Source organism: Misgurnus anguillicaudatus, chromosome 18 (genome assembly GCF_027580225.2).
Source record: "Misgurnus anguillicaudatus chromosome 18, ASM2758022v2, whole genome shotgun sequence".
Taxonomy (NCBI): Eukaryota; Metazoa; Chordata; class Actinopteri; order Cypriniformes; family Cobitidae; genus Misgurnus; species Misgurnus anguillicaudatus.
Genome location: NC_073354.2, coordinates 3,041,476 through 3,059,782, shown reverse-complemented (window position 1 = coordinate 3,059,782; position 18,307 = coordinate 3,041,476). Strand labels below are relative to the sequence as shown.

The 18,307-nt window shown below is 36.7% G+C and overlaps 1 protein-coding gene across 1 annotated transcript; it reads left to right on the top strand.

Moving 5' to 3' along the window:
* Positions 1–291: 291 nt before the first annotated feature.
* Positions 292–15,609, top strand: spint1b (serine peptidase inhibitor, Kunitz type 1 b). Its single transcript, XM_073855544.1, has 10 exons — positions 292–930; positions 1,654–1,811; positions 2,304–2,445; positions 9,634–9,804; positions 9,944–9,982; positions 11,409–11,534; positions 11,617–11,664; positions 12,876–13,046; positions 13,135–13,203; positions 14,698–15,609. The coding sequence occupies exons 1-10, from the start codon at positions 522–524 to the stop codon at positions 14,877–14,879; spliced, it is 1,515 nt and encodes a 504-aa protein (XP_073711645.1). The 5' UTR covers positions 292–521; the 3' UTR covers positions 14,880–15,609.
* The last annotated feature ends 2,698 nt before the right edge of the window (positions 15,610–18,307 follow it).

Here is an 18,307-nt window from a genome sequence, read left to right as displayed (position 1 = left end):
ATATGTGAAATTAAAATATTACTTTTAATGAATATATATATATATTTGATTATTTAAAATTGTATTATAATATTTAATCATTAAAATACGTTTATTATATAATCATTATTATTATTAGTAGTAGTAGTATTATATAACAAAAATATATTTTTTCAAGGTAACAGGATTTCAAAAACTTATTTTAAAAAGAATAGGCTGCTCATTATGAAAACAACAACATAATGCCCAGAAATGCAGTCAAGTAGTCAAGTCAGCTTACTATGATTTAAGACACACATTACGTCACGGTTTAACTTCCTCACTCTCACCGAAAACACACCTGAGCTCAGGTAAAACTCACAGCAGACAAACGAGCTCACAGGCACAGCCTTCGTTAAAAAAAAGCGTTGTTTTGAGCTGTTCTGACTAAACAGGATGTTTTACTTTTGATTCATTCTTATTAATTAAGTTTGATTTAAACTCCAGTTGAAGTGACTGACGTATCTTTGAGGACTTTACGAATACATCAGGATCCCTTAAAAATGGCTTCGTGCTGTTTTGTTTTCGTCGTCTTGCTTCAGATCCTCGCTGTTTATTTCGAAGGAACGCAGAGCGACGCGTCTGGACAAGCGCAGAAGTGTGAGAAAAAGTTCATTCCTGGTCGAGAAGATTTTGTTGTGGATTCGGACCAGTCGATTAAACACGGAGCCACGTATCTGGACAACCCGAGCGTCAATCATAAGGACGAATGTATCGCCGCGTGCTGCAATGATGCCAAGTGTAACGTCGCGCTCATTGAACACGGACAAGATGAAGAATCTGTTACCGACTGCTTTCTCTTCAGCTGCTTATATAAGCAAAAATATGTCTGTAGATTCATACAGAATTCCAGTTTCTCGAATTACATCCTGGAGCCCATGTATGAGCATTACCTGAATCGACAGAAATCTGGTAAATATAAAAACCTTTTATAAGAAGCCTATAAATTGAGGAGATAAATACTTTATTGAATAAGATCCTTACAGTAAAATTGATATGTGGGAGGGATAAATAAACATTTTGCCAAAGCTCAGTTATTTAAACAATTGCATGACACTAAATTCATTAATACATTCTAATACAAACCACCTGTACATGGGTCATATAGATAAGGAAATGCTTCTTCTCTGAACGTTTAGTACTTTTTTGTAGCCTGCATGTCCTTGTGCTCAGGAATCAGTTTACTAAAATTTTTGTTATAGTGAAATAAAACCAATATTTTCTTTAAAAAGGTTTAATGGTCTTTTGGTTGTTTTTGTTTAAATTCTAACAGTGTGGCTATTAGCTAATACCAGGTTACCTTAGTGGACACAGCTACAGTTTCTATAGTAAAAGACACCATCACTCTTAAAAATAAGTGATGCCATAGAAGAACTAATTTTGGTTCCTTGAAGAACATAAAGAACCTTTTTTGAAACAGAAAGGTACTTTTGAACTATTCAGCAAAAATTGATTCCCATGTGGCATCAAGAAGCTCCCTTTAGGAGTGTGTCAGACCCCATTTTTGTAGGGTTGCCGAGACATTAATCTTATTAAATGACTGCATGCTATCACACAATAACAACAGTGTGTAAACTATTCTTTAAAAATGACTCAATGGCCTTTGAAATTAAGCAATCATTGTTTTTGCCCTAGATGAAACTGACAAACATCCCATCGCCAATGCTGGGCCGGATATGGTGGTGCAGCCTAAAGGGGAGGTCCTGCTGAATGGCATAGAGAGTTGGGATGATGAGAAAATCATAAGCTACTCATGGACCCTCGTCAAGGGAGATCCATCTGTTGTGATTGAGGTATCATGCTTTTCATATGATCAGTGATTTTTATGTTTCAGTTGAAGGTTATTATGCTGTTAAGATGAAATGAAGATGTGATGTAGTGGACTGAAATTAAGCTACTTGACTATTTCTTAACTGGTCCCAGATTTTTAAAAGGACCCATATTTTACCTTATCTATTATTTGGGGGTACATCACAGTACCATCATTGTTTATTACAAATCAAACAGAAATATAACTACATAAGCCCAACACAATTATTAACATGATATATGAGTATGAAAAGTGACAAATGTGGTTTGTAAATATGTCTACAGTTTCAATTAAATTAATTTAGAAATTAAATTTTTTTTGGCATCTAAAAATTGTGTGTCATGTTTACATTGTTATATTTAGTACTCGTACTAGATGCATATTTAGTCTGGATCGTATTATAGCGCATACAATGCCACCCATCAGTTGAGAACCACTATTTTGTGGCATAATAGTAGTTTCTGTTCCTTCACAGAAAACCAAATATGAGGACCAAATTAAAGTGACCAACTTGATTCCTGGAGTGTATGAGTTCAAACTGACAGTGACTGATTCAGCACATCATTCAGATTCAGCTCAAGTCACTGTGCTGGTTCTCACTCCTGAACAATCTGAGCGTGAGTATTATTGTATGTTTGATCATTATTTTCCAGATCAGCTGGTCTGACCCACTCCTAGTCTCATTGTAACTGGACTTTTTAATCCGCATTATATATCTGGTGACTACAAAATTAACTTTGAATCATTTTTCGATTCTCTAATATGTCATCATGCCATCATCCACCGAACATTAAAGCTGCAATCTGTAAAAAATCAGTTATTGATATGTAGAAAACAAATCAGTGTTTAAAACCTCTCCCTTGCCCCAATTCACAATGGTAAGCTTATACTAATGATTTATAATTTGAGCAGTCGGATTGGTTGCGGATGTACTAGGATGTACTTCTGTCATGTGTTTGTAAATTGACAGATCTGCTTTGATGTGTAGCGGGCGAAGCACAACGCACACACAGAGCATTACTACACAAATAACAACAATTTTATATTTAGCGATAGAGAGGCCACAGTTACATTCTGCAGCTTTAAATTATTATGAAATTTAAAAGTTAAAATATAAATTACAAAAATGTACAAATGTTGGTCGTACAAATTAATGCGAATTAGCCACTTCATTAAATATGGACAAATTGGTTACTATTAATGTTAAACATTGTGGAAGATATTTGCAGTTGATGTAGTGTAACTATAGCTGTGTTTAAAGGTCCCATTCTTTCTGTGATTTTGAAGCTTTGATTGTGTTTACAGTGTGCAATTTAACATGTGTTCATGTTTCACGTGTAAAAAAACACAATATTTTTCACACAATTTACTTATCTGTATAGCGTTGTTTTCACTGTCCTCAAAACGGGCTGATGTCTTCCTTGTTTAATGAAGTCTGATTGTGTAGATTGTTTAGTTGTTTTTGTTGTGATTAGATAGCAGCTTAGCTTAGAGCCGTTTGAGCCAAAGCTGGTGACTGACGTATTCCTGTGGGCGGAGCTTAGTCAAAAACTCTTATATTGATGTTATTTAACCGGGAAGTAGAGAGCTGTAGTCCAAATCAGCCGTTCACTGTAGGCTTTGAAAGAGGAATTCTGTTAAAGAAAATATATCGCCTGACAGTGAACTTTGAGCTTTATCACTTTACAGGTATTATTTATGCTATTATAGCAACATTACACACTAACTGGGTTTAAATGGGATCGGGAAGAACGTTTAATCTGCTAGAACAGTTTAGGGGAACCTGACTTCACTGAAAGTGAATTTTGTACTGAGTAAAGGTCTTCATCTATTCAAAGAAATTAGGACATTGAGACCTGGTTTCAAAGACGAAGCTTAAGTCTAGTCCCAGACAAAACACAAGTTTGAGCTGTCTTAACCAAAATAATTTGCATTTACATATCTTTTACATGTATCAATGCCATTGTTTTGTCTGCACACCTCTAATGTTTAACTAAGACACATTATAACAGCTACTTGAATGTCCTGATTTAAAGGGGACATTTTACAATACTTTTTTAAAGATGTGTCTCCAGAGTATGTATGTGACGTACTAGCTCAAAATATCATATAGATTTATAACTTCATGTTGAAATTGCCATTTTGTAGATGTGAGGATGTGCTGTTTTGTGTGTCCTTTTAAATGCAAATGAGCTGATCTATGCACTAAATGGCAGTGTCGTGGTTAGGTTAGTGCAGATTAAGGGGGGTATTCTTATAATAAGATCCCCTTCTGACATCACAAGGGGAGCCAAATTTCAATGAGCTAATTTTTCGTAGTCTTGCAGAGAAGGGTTTACCAAAACTAAGTTACTGGGTTGATCTTTTTCACATTTGCAAGGTTAATAGAAGCACTGGGGACACAATTATAGCACTTAAACATGAAAAAAGTCAGATTTTCATGATGCTTAAAAAGTAAATAGTAACTACTGAACTATGTGATAGTTCACTCAAAATTCTGTCATCATTAACTCACCTTCATGTTGTTGCAAGCCTGTATTAATTTATTTGTTCTACTGAACACAAAGAGGCTGTTTATACCAGGTAATAAGATGTGTTTTGGTCAATCAGATCACAAGTGGATGAGAGATACACATTCATTAGGCGTGCACCGATAAATGCCAAGGTCCGGCCTGAGCGGGTTTAAGTCTAAAGGTTTTGTGTGTGCCTTCTGCGCAGGTCGGGTATAATATAGTGGCCTCATTTCACTTTAATTTAAACCCAAGCAGTAGATATGTGGTTACAAATTAATTTGATGTGCACTAATATTATGTCAGAGTCCGCTGCTTGTGTTTTTAGTAAACATGCTGCCCAACATTTTGTACACAAGGCTTTCACTGATATTTCATAGCAATTGATGAAATAAGCGCACAAAACTTTCGCACGCTCACAAGAATAATTATTTCCCGACAGCATTTTTTTTTAAAGTTCCCAGCCAGTGCCAGCATTTTTTAAGATTTTCACAAGTTTAATGCCTTCCAGAAAATATTCTTCTTTAAATATATATAAACATATAATATATTAAATGAAAGAAAAGACCCTGAAGAAAATTGAAGAAAAATACCTGAGATAATTGCATTTTTGTGATGGACTTTTGTTATAGATTAGATTCAGAGTGATGAGTTTTTACTGTTTGGCCTTAGTGGATGCTTTAGTGTTTATAAGTTGGGTAAGAGCGCCACCTGTAATAATAGCGGAAATACGGATTGCTGTAAAAACTTGTCAATGTCGGGGAAAGGGTTAAATCAAAAAATGCTTTAGTTTTATCAATGAATGCCTAAAGATAGCCCTGTACACTGCATGCTTGCACTAGAAGTCAGGACTCATGGAGAAACATTGTGCTCGTAGATCACTCATTAGATCAATTGGCGGAGAGTAGGTGGTCTTTTGTGGCTGCTCGAACACATTCGACCACATGCATGTCTACGCTACAAAAGCAATCCGGTCAAATTCTTTTTTGACAACCTCTGAATGTGGTCGAAGTGGATGACCTGAAAACGTTTCTCACCCTGTTTACACCTATAAATAGCATCGTCCAATACCAAATGTAAACAGTCCCAATGGAAGTTATTTTGAACTGTCTTTGAGCACCCTTGACTTCCGTAGTAGTATTTTTCCTACTATGGAAGTCAGTGGTGCTTCTATTTCCTCATTACAAATATCTTTCTTTGTGTTTAGCAGAACAGATATATTTATACAGGTTTGTAACAACATGAGAGCTACAGTAGATGTTTTTCTAACGCTGTTCAGTAATGTCAGTGATGATTTGGGGACAGGCTCTTTCCATTTTTTAGCATGTAATAGGAGTCACCGCTCCCTTTTATAAATGTGAAGAACCGGTTTAACATGTTACAGCGTGAGTCACTGGAGTTTCTCAGTATATGGAAAACAGTCCTGTGAACACAGACAACACACCCCAGCAAATACAGATGAACTCATGAGGAGAAGTGAGTGATAAAAACGGGGAGAAATGGAGTGGCAGGCGTTACAGGTCAGATAGATGGAGCATATTTTTAAGTAAATAAACTGTTAGATTAAAAACTCATGGAAACGATTAAAAATATGCGATTCAAAGTGTAAATGAGGTCGATTTAAAAATCATTTAATCATCATATGCACTTGCTGTTTAGCTATTGCCTGATTGACACACATCTATGTCTCACACATTTCCTGTTCCTGTGATGCAGTGTGTGTTTAACAGAGATCAGACACCAGCTAGGAACACACCAAGATAATGGTCGGCAGATTTTAAAGGGATAGTTCACCCAAAAATTTAAATGTACTGTTTACTCACTCTCAGGCCATCCCATATGACATTATTTCTTCAGTATAACAATGGAGAAGATATGTGCTCTGTGATTCATATGATGCGAGTAAACATTTTCCACCACTTTGACAGTTCAAAAAAGTAGAAATATCCAATACACGCATAATCCACACAACCCCTGGTGACGCATTGACGTCTTGTGAAGCCAATCGATTGGTTATTGACAGAAATGTAATATAGAACATTTGTAATACAATACATTATATACAGGGGGTGCGATTTACCCTCCCGCTCTACAAGTGTCAAGGAGAGGCTTTGCCAACTGCTAATAAACACAAATTTGTCCGACCCGAATCGCTTTTTACCCAAATCTGACGTGCATAAATATTTTCTTTTAAAGGGTAAACCCAACCCAAAACAAACCTGAGAAAATTAGACCCACGTCCGACCCAGTGGCAATTATTTTAAACCCGACAGGACAAGAATGTACACGGCACTGACGTGTGTGCTAGAGGTTTTCTCGGGTCCAAATAAAGGTACCCGACCCGACTTTTTTTTTAAAGACCCGACCTGAGATAAACCCGAGAAAATTAGACCCGAGTCTGACCCGAACCAGTGTAAATTTTTTTTTATAGCAATACCAAAGAGTTTTTTTTTACCTTAAAATAACGTTTCCAAAAAAGTTTCAGTCGTTCATCCACTCAAAACAGGGTGAATGGCACTTTCACATTCGCTTTGCCGCCCTCTATCAGCCAAAACCGCACTAAAGAAGTTTCCAACCGTCGGGTAGCGGTCCTGTAGTTCGAGTGAAAACTACAAAAACTTGCTTTACGGCAGACCTACAATCCAATCAGAGGTAATGGTGGTAATGAACAATTACGCTTCTAACATGTAGGGGGAGCAAAGAGCAATAAGTCTTTAGTGTTGCTTTAAACCCAACTGGACCCGAATGTAAATGGCACCGACAGACGTGTGTGCAGTCTGCAGCCCCGCACGAAGCAGTCAGACATAAACCCCGCTGATCTCGCAACCAATTTGACGAGCTGCTCCATTTGTTTTACTTCGTTATCTGAAAACGACACCCAGGTAACTGCTAAAATGTATACATTTAAAATTGACTGATATGTCTGTCTCAACGAAAATTAAGCTACCGCCAGCCACACAATGTCACAAGCGCTCTTGGCAAACAGAGGAGAGGTTTGAAAAGGACATTGATGCACACACACGAGAGAGTTCAGGTTTTCAGGTTCGTTCGGCAAAAAACACATTAATTGTAATTACCCGAGACCCGATGCCACTAATATTATACCCGACACGCGCAAGAAAGAAAACATCACAAGAAGAAGATCACACTTATTTTTAGCAGAGGCGGGGCTCTGCATTAACGCTAATTATGTTGTAAATAACGTTGTTTCTTGTAAAAACTGATCGATTGGTTTCACAAGACGTCAATGTGTTACCACAAGTCATGGGAATTACTTTTGTATTGGATATATCTGTTTTTTAAGCTCTCAAATTGGCATTATATGAATCACAGATCACTTCGGGTTCTGCAAAATATCTTCTTTATTGTTCTACTGCAGAAAAAACTGTCACCAACATATTGGATGCCATGAGGTTGAGCAAATAAACAACACATTTTCATTTGGGTAAATTATCCACCTAAGAATTATGTTTTTTGGTGTGTGCCGTATCGTCGGCTAAACTCCGACTCGCATGTGAATGCTGTAAGCTGTAAACATCAGCGCTAAAAAATAAGTGCTGCAGACGCGCAGTTCACATATTGTGCGAAACCAGACTGCCGAATGTAGTATCTATTTACACATATATCTATGATCCAAGTCAAGGCGGGGACTGATTTGAGGGGACTGCAGAGTTACATTTTAAGCTTTTTAAAAGCATGATGAAATTATTGTCACAGGAGAAACTTTTACATGCCGTATTTTTCAGTCTATAAGCCGTGTTTTTTTTCATAATTTGGCTGGTGCTGCGTCTTATAGTCAGGTGCGCCTTGTAGGTCAGTATGAATTAATTTAGACATTTATGAGGCAAGAGACAACATTACCGTCTATAGCCGCGAGAGTTCACCATATGCTGCTTCTGTATTTATGTAATTCAATAGATTCAGTGATGCGGAATGACGAGTCTGTGAACTTTACGCTAGTTGGCTTGTTTGGTTAATTTAGACTATTCAACCTTCCAGGTAAGTTCTGTATGCTATGGTTTATGGTTTAAATAACTGATAATATTACTTTAACGTACAGACATCTATTCAGCCTGCTGTTCTGTCTGCTATTGTTTAGTTGAATAACTCGCCTTTCCAAATTAAATGTCTTGGATTTTGTGAAATCATTTTCTAAATAAACGCGACGTATAGTCCACTGTGACTTATATATGTTATTTCATCTTAATGACGCATTTTTTAAGGATGCGGCTTATACTCCGGTGTGGTTTATAGTATACCGTAGGCTGTTATGATGCTGAAAGATGAGTTTTAACTGGTAAAATTATCAACTACTGGGGGACTTCCAGTTGTGTGAGAGATGGGTAATGGGTTTTTGGATAATGAAATGAATACTACCCACCGTGTTGAACATTATTGCAAACAATTTCAAGAATCCAGAGTTTGAATGTTTGCCAGAACTGTTGATTCCACTTGCATGATTCAACAATAACTTTAAAAGGAACTTCCACAGATGAAACCGAATGGGGCATGTTGTGTCATGTAAAATCAACATGTACTCATGAAGTCCTTTTATTGTTCTCTTACATACTTATTTGTATTCAAGGAGTGCTATTCATCCTTAATAGTGGTGTTTGCAAAGGAATGCATCAGTATGCATTTAGGTAAGGATTTAAACAAACCCTTAGTTTCCAAAGTCAACTTTATTGTTATTAGTGGCACATTGCATGTCAATTGTTAAAAACGTAACGGTTACAACAAACAAAGTCAGCTTTGGCATGTTAGCTGTGTTACAGACATGAATGGCAACTTGGTAAAGATTTAGTGTTGTTTATCTGATCAGTCGATGATACCAGTAAAAACATCTTGTACACTTACAGGCTAGCCTCAGATTGAAATGCATGTTTAAGGTGTATTAAAAATAACTTATCTTAATATATCATAACGTATCTTAAGTAACATCCTAAAATATATCAGTGCCATTTTGTTGTCTCAAGATGCACTGCTGTTTTTTTCTAAGGCACATTTATAAAAGCTACTTACAGTAAATGTCATAATTTAACTAATACTTACTCCTGGCTGTCTGTAAAACCAGGCCAATGTGTTAGAGATTGTGGTGCTTAAAACACTAGATACAGTTGCCTACAACTGCCAAGTCACATTAAATCAACTGAAATCGGTATTAAGACAGTCCATTTACTTACAAGAGTGCAAATGTTTTGTCGATTTTACTTGGTCAACAAGAAAAAGATTGATTTCTACAATTCTTTTATTTATCAGAATGGAATTAACTTAGTCTAATTGATTTCCCACTAGATCACTGTTTGATCCCTAAGAAGGTGGGTCCCTGCCGAGGTTCCTTCACTCGATGGCATTACAACGCAGCTTCTAGCAGTTGTGAAGAATTCATTTTTGGAGGCTGTAAGCAGAATAAGAACAACTACCTCTCCGAAAAGGAATGTTTGGATGCCTGTAAAGACACCAAAGGTAATGTATATCTCATGATAATGAATGCAGTGCGGATGGAAAATACTTTATAGATTTGTAGTGGGTTAAGTTATTTTATTGAATGAAACCCTTGAAACACAGCCGTTAATCTAAACACTGAAATGTTGTTTGTCTACAGCAATATATGGTGCTGAAGCGAGAAAGGTGTTAACCGAAGGTAAATCTGCTTCCTCCACTAAATTTTCGAATACTTGTTTTTTGTCTTTTTTAACGCATTTAGTGTTAAAGGTGCAGTGTGTAATTTTTAGAAGGATCTCTTGACAGAAATGCAAAATAATATACAAAACTATATTATCAGGCGTGGATAAAGACCTTTCATAATGAACCGTTATGTGTTTATTACCTTAGAATTAAAAGTTTTATCTACATACACCGAGGGTCCTTTACATGGAAGTCGCCATTTTGTGCCGCCATGTTTTCACAGAAGCTCTTAACGGACAAACTTTTTTACTAAGTTGTCTCTGGCGATCGTAGATATGTACACTAGATGTCTCCTTGGCTGCCGCAGTTCATTGGACCTAATGCGTCAAGTAGAGCCGCCATCTTGAAACAGGGGAACCCCGCGTCAGAGTCATTGTAGGCAATGGTGTAACGGAAATAAAATCACCATAAATCGTCATAAATGCGATTTTCTAGGTTTTGTTTTGGTTCGTTCCAACAGTCAGACATGTATTTAGCACTGAGTCCAGAAAAAAATAAGAGTTTTGATATAAAAATCTACTTTTTCTAACTATAATGTATAGTGCTAGTAGGCCTAACATCCATACGCAGCACAAAAGTCCGGCATCGTCCATGAATTCGGAGTACAGGCTTTCGGAGATAGTAGCTTTACTTAGATCCTTCCTATGACAAGACCCCTGTTCTAAGATGGCGGCGGTTTTGATGCATGCTTAGAACCCCAAGGCGACGTCTAAGCCGTTTCTCAATATGCGTTCTTGTCTGTACTTTTGTTCTTGTGGACTTGTAAAAAAACATCATAAGTCGCGGCCCAAGTACTGTTCAAAGTTCGCATTAAGCCCAAGTTCACACAAAATCCCCGGATGTGTTCTTGATCCGCCCATTTTATCGAGGATGCATCAGAGGAGACTTGTGTGGACTTATGACAGTGAGGTTTCCCAGAATGCATTTCGCATCAGGAGTTCGTTCTTCCGAGTCTGAACTTGCAAGTTTGAACTACGAAGGACACAAGTCCGAGTTTGGCGTACTTGGTATTGAGAAACGGCTCTAGTGTATATATCTATGTCCGGTGATGACATGTTTGTCCGGTGGTGGCTAACGTAGCTTTTCTATGTGTTTCAAAAGCGAGAGGTAAACAGTGGACTGAGCCTTCGGTTGCAATGCGCAACCTGACTACTAGATGTCGCTAAAATTTACACACTGCACCTTTAAGGGGAATTTCCGGTTAAATGACGTACTGTAACAAATAGGCTTCATTTTGATACATAATTTTTTTAAAGATTTTTTGTACTTGGGGTGAAATATGATCTTAAGGTTTTTTTTTGGGATTCATCATCAACCTTTATCTGGGTTTTTGTTCATTTGATTTTGTGTGTGTTGTTTTTTTCTGTGTATGTGTGATACAGACTGTACTTCTCCGTGTAAAGAAGACCAGTTTAAATGCTCTAATGGCTGCTGTCTGAAGAAAGAGGTTGAATGTGATGGACAAACGCATTGCAGCGACGGTTCTGATGAGGCGTCCTGTGATAAAGGTCAGACTTTAAGCTTCATAATCATACATGAGTTCTGACATTAAGTTTACATTTATAAAAGCTATTACATTTATCTTTTTAGTGAATGAAAGCCTGTCCCAACTTCTTGTCATTAAGGCGAATTACAAAGGTGAGTTTCTTGCACTTCCTCAAAAATAATGGGGTGATTAACATTTAACATGAATACTTTACCCTAAAATTAAAATTCTCTCAATTTCCTGACTCCTCTTACAGTAGTTTTGTAATGGCATTGCATTGCATTGGGTGCCATGATATTAAAGCACATCCATCCATCATTAATATAATCCATATAAGGGTTGAGTGGGTTAGTAAATGTCTTCTAAAGATAACCGATGGTTTTTGTAATAAAAATATTATTATAAAACTGTAAACACTGGCTTGTAATACTGTTTGTACACATAGGCCCATGTCATGCGTCACAGACGGTCAAAGGTCGAGCTTACGCCGGACATTGACTCTGTGCATTTCATGACACATTCGACCGTTACTGGAAGCCAATGTTTATAGTTTACAAAGTTTAAAATTAAAATATTTAATATGAAATTTTTTCATTATGGACGAACCATTCCTTTAAGCATTATTGAGCATTAACCCTTTAAGTTCAGAAATGTATGACCTCTATGGAAGTTTACTAAGTCCAAGTCCAAGCGGCTCTTTGTGAAAAGAAGTAAAAAGGAGCAAAAAGCAACATAAAAGTACTCTACATGATTCATGAAATGCACCGTAAGTTTTCTGAAGTCATGACAGTGTGATCAAAATGTTCAGAAGTTGCTGGAAACCTTTTTCTCAACTTTAGATCTAAAATCTTCAAACCCGCATACTGTACTGTAGATATGATACGCAAAGGCATGTCATGTTGTCAGGTTTTGATGTCAAGATTCTGCTACTTGAATTTGCAAAACTGTGACTGAGAATCGAGAGCTACGGCAGAGGGGTAGGGAGTGAACATAAAAACCCCTCATTTTTAGCTAATTTCTTTCCTTTTTATTATCATTCCTTACTATCTTTTCTATATTAAAATGTTTTTGTTTATAATTTCATTGTTATAGAAATTCCCCAAATAATCATGCTTGTGGTAGAGCATTGCGTTAACAATCATGGGTTCAAACCCAGGCAACATGCATGCTGATAAAAATGTATACCTTGTAATGGACTGTAAGTCGCTTTGGATAAAACTGTCTACTCCACGTCACTTAACTAAAACAACTTGGGTTTTAGACACTAATATGACACCACTTGCTTTAATAGGTTTTGCATTTGTACATGATATCTAACTATGATTCTCTTTTAATCCATTTCATTTCTTTGATATTGGTATAGCCGGCTGTACCGATCCACCAAATACAGGCCCATGTCGAGCTCATTTTCCACGTTGGTATTATGATCCCGCTAGTAAAGATTGCCATCACTTCACTTACGGTGGCTGCGAAAACAATGAAAACAACTTTGAGAAGAAGGATGATTGCTTGGAGAAATGCTCGGGTGTCACAGGTATGATTTGGTGCCCAAATCTAAACTACGAAAATTTGGTGATAATGGCTGAAATCAGTTCAGTTTGATCTATTTTGTGCCTTTATAGAAAATAATGTGTTTGCGAGAGGATTGTTCAATGTGAGAGAGACAGGAGAACTAGGAGAAAGCCAATCAGGTAAGTCTTTTTTTATTTAGTGTTAATACATAGATGTTCAAAAAACACTTTTTTTAACCAAAATGTGTTATATAATAACGTTTATCATTTAAATTTTTTTATATTTTCCTTAAAATGTGTTTATGCTAGCTTAAAATGTGAGTTTCTCTGATAATATGCGGATTAAAGGTGCAGTGTGTAAATTTTAGCGGCATCTAGTGGTGAGGTTGCGAATTGCAACCAAAGGCTTAGTCCACTGCTCACCTCTAGATTTTGAAACACATAGAGAAGCTACAGTAGCCGCCACCGGACAAACATGTCATCGCCGGAGACAACTTAGTAAAAAAGTTTGTCCGTTAAGGTCTTCTGTAAAAACATAGCGGCACAAAATGGCGACTTCCATGTAAAGGACCCTTGGTGTATGTAGATAAAAATGTCTCATTTTAAGGTAATAACCGCATAACGGTTCATTATGAAAGTTCTTTATACACCCCTGATAATATAGTTTTGTATAATATTTTGCATTTCTGTCAAGAGATCCTTCTAAAAATGACACACTGCACCTTTAAAGAGTTAGTTCACCCGAAAATTAAAATTGTATTTTAAATCACTTACCCCCATGTCGTTCTAAACCACCAAGTCCTCAGATTGTCTTCAGAACTCATTTTTAGATATTTTTGAAGATTTTGAAAACCGTGAGGCTTGTGCCCATTGGCTTCAGTTGGATTTACACAATCGGGCCCGGGAAGGAGTGAAGGACGTCGCCAGAGAGGTCTATGTGCCATCAGTCATTCAATAATAATATTTTAAAGCAACGAGAGCACTTTTGTGTGCAAAGAAAAAGGAGCGAACGATTTGATTCAACAATTTGTTCTCCTCCATGGTCGTTCAGTTCGCCTATAAAAAATGAGCTGTTGTTATGCAGCTGGTTGCCAGTAACTTACTGTAGAAGATAAAGACTGAAAATGTTCCATGTTCATTCAACCTTGAACAAACCGTTGCCAGCAAACAACATAAATGCAAAATCTGCAGTGAGTTGCTGGCAACCAGCTGCATAATAACAGCTCATTTGAACATTCATACAAGCTGTTTAAATATTGTTTACAATGTTTGCATAATGCACTTAATAAAAAAGGAAAAAAAACTTTGGCAACAACCAAGCTAGAGTACAAATGGTTGTATGGAATCGTTTGTTTTGTTTTCTTTGTGCACAAAAGTGCTCATGGTGAACATGGACCTTTCTGCCGATGTCTTTTATTCTTTTGTGGGTTTGATTGTGTAGATCCAACTGAAGTCAATGGGACCAACAAAAGCCTCCCTGTTTCCATCAGAAATATCTAAAAATGTTTTCTGAAGACAATCGCAGGACTAAGTGGATTAGAACACGACACAGGTTTATGATAAAATTGTCATTTTGGGGTAAGCTAACCCTTTAAAATGATAATGATGCATTGTACGTAACCCCTTAATAGGTTTTTTGGCAACCGCATACACACACTTTTTTCTGTCTTTCAGCATCTGTTGCTCTGGCTGTGGTTTTGGTTGTGGCTGTCTTGGCCATCGTGGCTGTGTTGGGTTATTGTTTCTTTAAAAACAAGAGAAAGAATGGTGAACATCAGCGTGTGGCCACCAGCAATCCTACAGTTGCCTACAGTGATGATGTCCAGGTCTACAATAGCACAACGTCCAAAGCATGACTTCTTTAAGTCTGTCTTTCTCGGCCATGTGATCTGTTGTTGATATAAATTGGGCTGAGTGCAGTCTGATGGGCGATGAAAATCATTTTCATGTAACTCAGTTAAAGATCCTGACCTCAGCATGAAACTAAATGACACGTGTTTAGTCACTAAACTGGGTGTTTTGTTTCAGGTGTGGTGTAATGCTAAAGGAATTTTATTTGTGTTTTTATGATTTCTGTTAGGATTTCAGACTTAAGATTTGTATCACTCCTTACTGTAAATGACTTTGAGAGTACTAAGGAGTACTCGGCGAAAGGTCATATTAAAGCCATGGTTAGTCAGATTAAGGCTATTACTGTCGTTGACAGTTTAGTTAAAACACAGAGCTCTATATTTGTTTAACTTACAGCCATAGTTTATGAAAACTTAAAGGGGATGTGGAATTTCTAAATGTACTCATGCTTATTTTTGTTAAGTTTTCATTTTAAAATATTTTTATGGTGTGGCCTAATTATTTTTTTTATGTTAAATACATTTAATATTTTGTATTATTTGTACCACAAGCCATATGTACTTCAGCACAGTAAATGTTTAATGTGGAGTTCATGTTGCACTGATTTTAAATTGTCCGTTTTTTTTCTCTGTGTGGCCTACTAAAGAGAACCTGTTAACACAAGTTCTTGATAATATTAAAGTGATGTGTGTTTAAACATTTGTTTTATTAAATAAACCTGTGTTTGTGAATGAGCATGTGAGTGTTTCATTTTACAGTGGTTTTCAAACTGGGGTCACCCAGAAAATTTAATAGAAAAATGACCAAGCGAAAAGTGGCAAAGTATGTTGCCATTTATTTAATTTTGGAAACAACATGCTGTTCTTTTTTTAGATCAAATTTACTTTTTATATATTGATGTTTAAATGTTTCTTCATAAATAAGCATATATAAAATAATATATTTATATACACACATGCTCACCTAAAGGATTATGAGGAACACCATACTAATACTGTGTTTGACCCCCTTTTGCCTTCAGAACTGCCTTAATTCTACGTGGCATTGATTCAACAAGGTGCTAAAAGCATTCTTTAGAAATGTTGGCCCATATTGATAGCATCTTGCAGTTGATGGAGATTTGTGGGATGCACATCCAGGGCACGAAGCTCCCATTCCACCACATCCCAAAGATGCTCTATTGTGTTGAGATCTGGTGACTGTGGGGGCCATTTTAGTACAGTGAACTCATTGTCATGTTCAAGAAACCAATTTGAAATGATTCGAGCTTTGTGACTTGGTGCATTATCCTACTGAAAGTAGCCATCAGAGGATGAGTACATGGTGGTTATAAAGGGATGGACATGGTCAGAAACGATGCTCGGGTAGGCCGTGGCATTTAAACGATGCCCAATTGGCACTAAGGGGCTTAAAGTGTACCAAGAAAACATCCCCCACACCATTACACCACCACCACCAGCCTGCACAGTGTTAACAAGGCATTATGGATCCATGTTCTTATTCTGTTTAAACGCCAAATTTTGAGTCTACCATCTGAATGTCTCAACAGAAATCGAGACTCATCAGACCAGGCAAACTTTTTCCAGTCTTCAACTGTTCAATTTTGGTGAGCTTGTGCAAATTGTAGCCTCTTTTTCCTATTGGAGATGAGTGGAACTCGGTGGGGTCTTCTGCTGTTGTAGCCCATCCACCTCAAGGTTGTGTGTGTTGTGGCTTCACAAATGCTTTGCTGCATACCTCGGTTGTAATGAGTGGTTATTTCAGTCAAACTTGCTCTTCTATCAGCTTGAATCAGTCGGCTCATTCTCCTCTGACCTCCAGCATCAACAAGACATTTTCGCCCACAGGACTGCCGCATACTGGATGTTTTCCCTTTTCACACCATTCTTTGTAAACCCTAGAAATGGTTGTGCGTGAAAATCCCAATAACTGAGTAGATTGCGAAATACTCAGACCGGCCCGTCTGGCACCAACAACCATGCCACGCTCTAAATTGCCTAAATCACCTTTCTTTTCCATTCTGACATGGACATTCAGATACATACATACATACATACATGCATACATAATATCAGTAAGGGATCCCTCAAAGAAAGTTTATAATATTTCTGAGCCCTTCCCATCCGTATAATGTTCGAAAACCCCAGTCATAGGACATGCCTCGTTCTGTAGTGTGTGAATGCAGTGCCATCTAGTGGCAGGACTAAGAAGAAGAAAATATTAATCATAAAGCACTATCACTTTTAAAGCTGGAAAATGAAGTTACTAAATGTGCTGACAGTATAGTTAACACACAAAAGTCATTAGCCAGTATGTACCACCTATAAATATAATATAATATGCATACATACACTAAGTCAACATTTGAAGTGGATAAAAACCTTCATAAAAGTTGTCTTAAAACCAATAATTGAATTAAAAATCAATTTAAACTGCTTAACTGCAATACACTTATACATTTTATACTTTATACATTTAAAGTAAAAACTATATTTTGGCAAGGAAAAATAAATATTTTTAAGATTAGAAATGTTTTTGTTGCCCCTGAAATATGTGTTAATTTTCAAATTCAAAGATATATTTAATTAAGCTTTGCTTTCTACAAAATGTATTTAGCATAAAAATACTTTTGGCCAGAGAAATGTATTTTTGCCATATGGAAATACAAGAAATGCACATGAAAATGGTTTGATGTTTCAAAAATAAGAATAGTAAAGCCATGATGTTTGAAATATATTCCTAAATGTATTACAGTAGCCTACATCTATAGATTTTAAACTAACCCTAACTGTAATAAAATCACAAAACAATAGAATACTTTGTCATGTTTAAGGTGGATTTTACACACCTTGTATTACTTAATCAACAAACTGTAATAATGGCTTCAGACAAAAGCCAAACATCTACTCAAGATGTCTGCATGTGAGATGCTGTTAGGTTACTTCAAGGCAATGACTTGTTGGGTCTTGTCTGAAATGTCTTAGACATTTAAAGCAAGCCATTGTTATGTTCCTTTACCTTATCAGCCAGTCATCATACGCCAGTGAAACTATTGCACAACAAGCAAAGCTGACCTGAGGGGAAACTTCAACTTCAAGGTTAATGTATTCATTGAGTGGCACCTCCTATTAAAGTTAAAGGACATAGAGTGAGTGTGCATGATCTTAAAGAACCTCATTTGCTATGCAAATAAAATCTTTTTACTCTAGCTTGCAAGAGAATAGCATATAGCATCTTGAAGTTATTTAATTACTTTATCTTCTTTTTATCTTTTCATCTGGTTTTATTTTCTCTTTTGTATTCATTTTGTTTAGCTGTTAATTGCTATTTTATACCTTGTATATGTTTTAGCACTTTGGGCAACTTATAAATGAATAAAGTTGAACTTAAAGTCATTGTGATGTTTGCTTCTCTGTTGTTTGACAGGATGTGC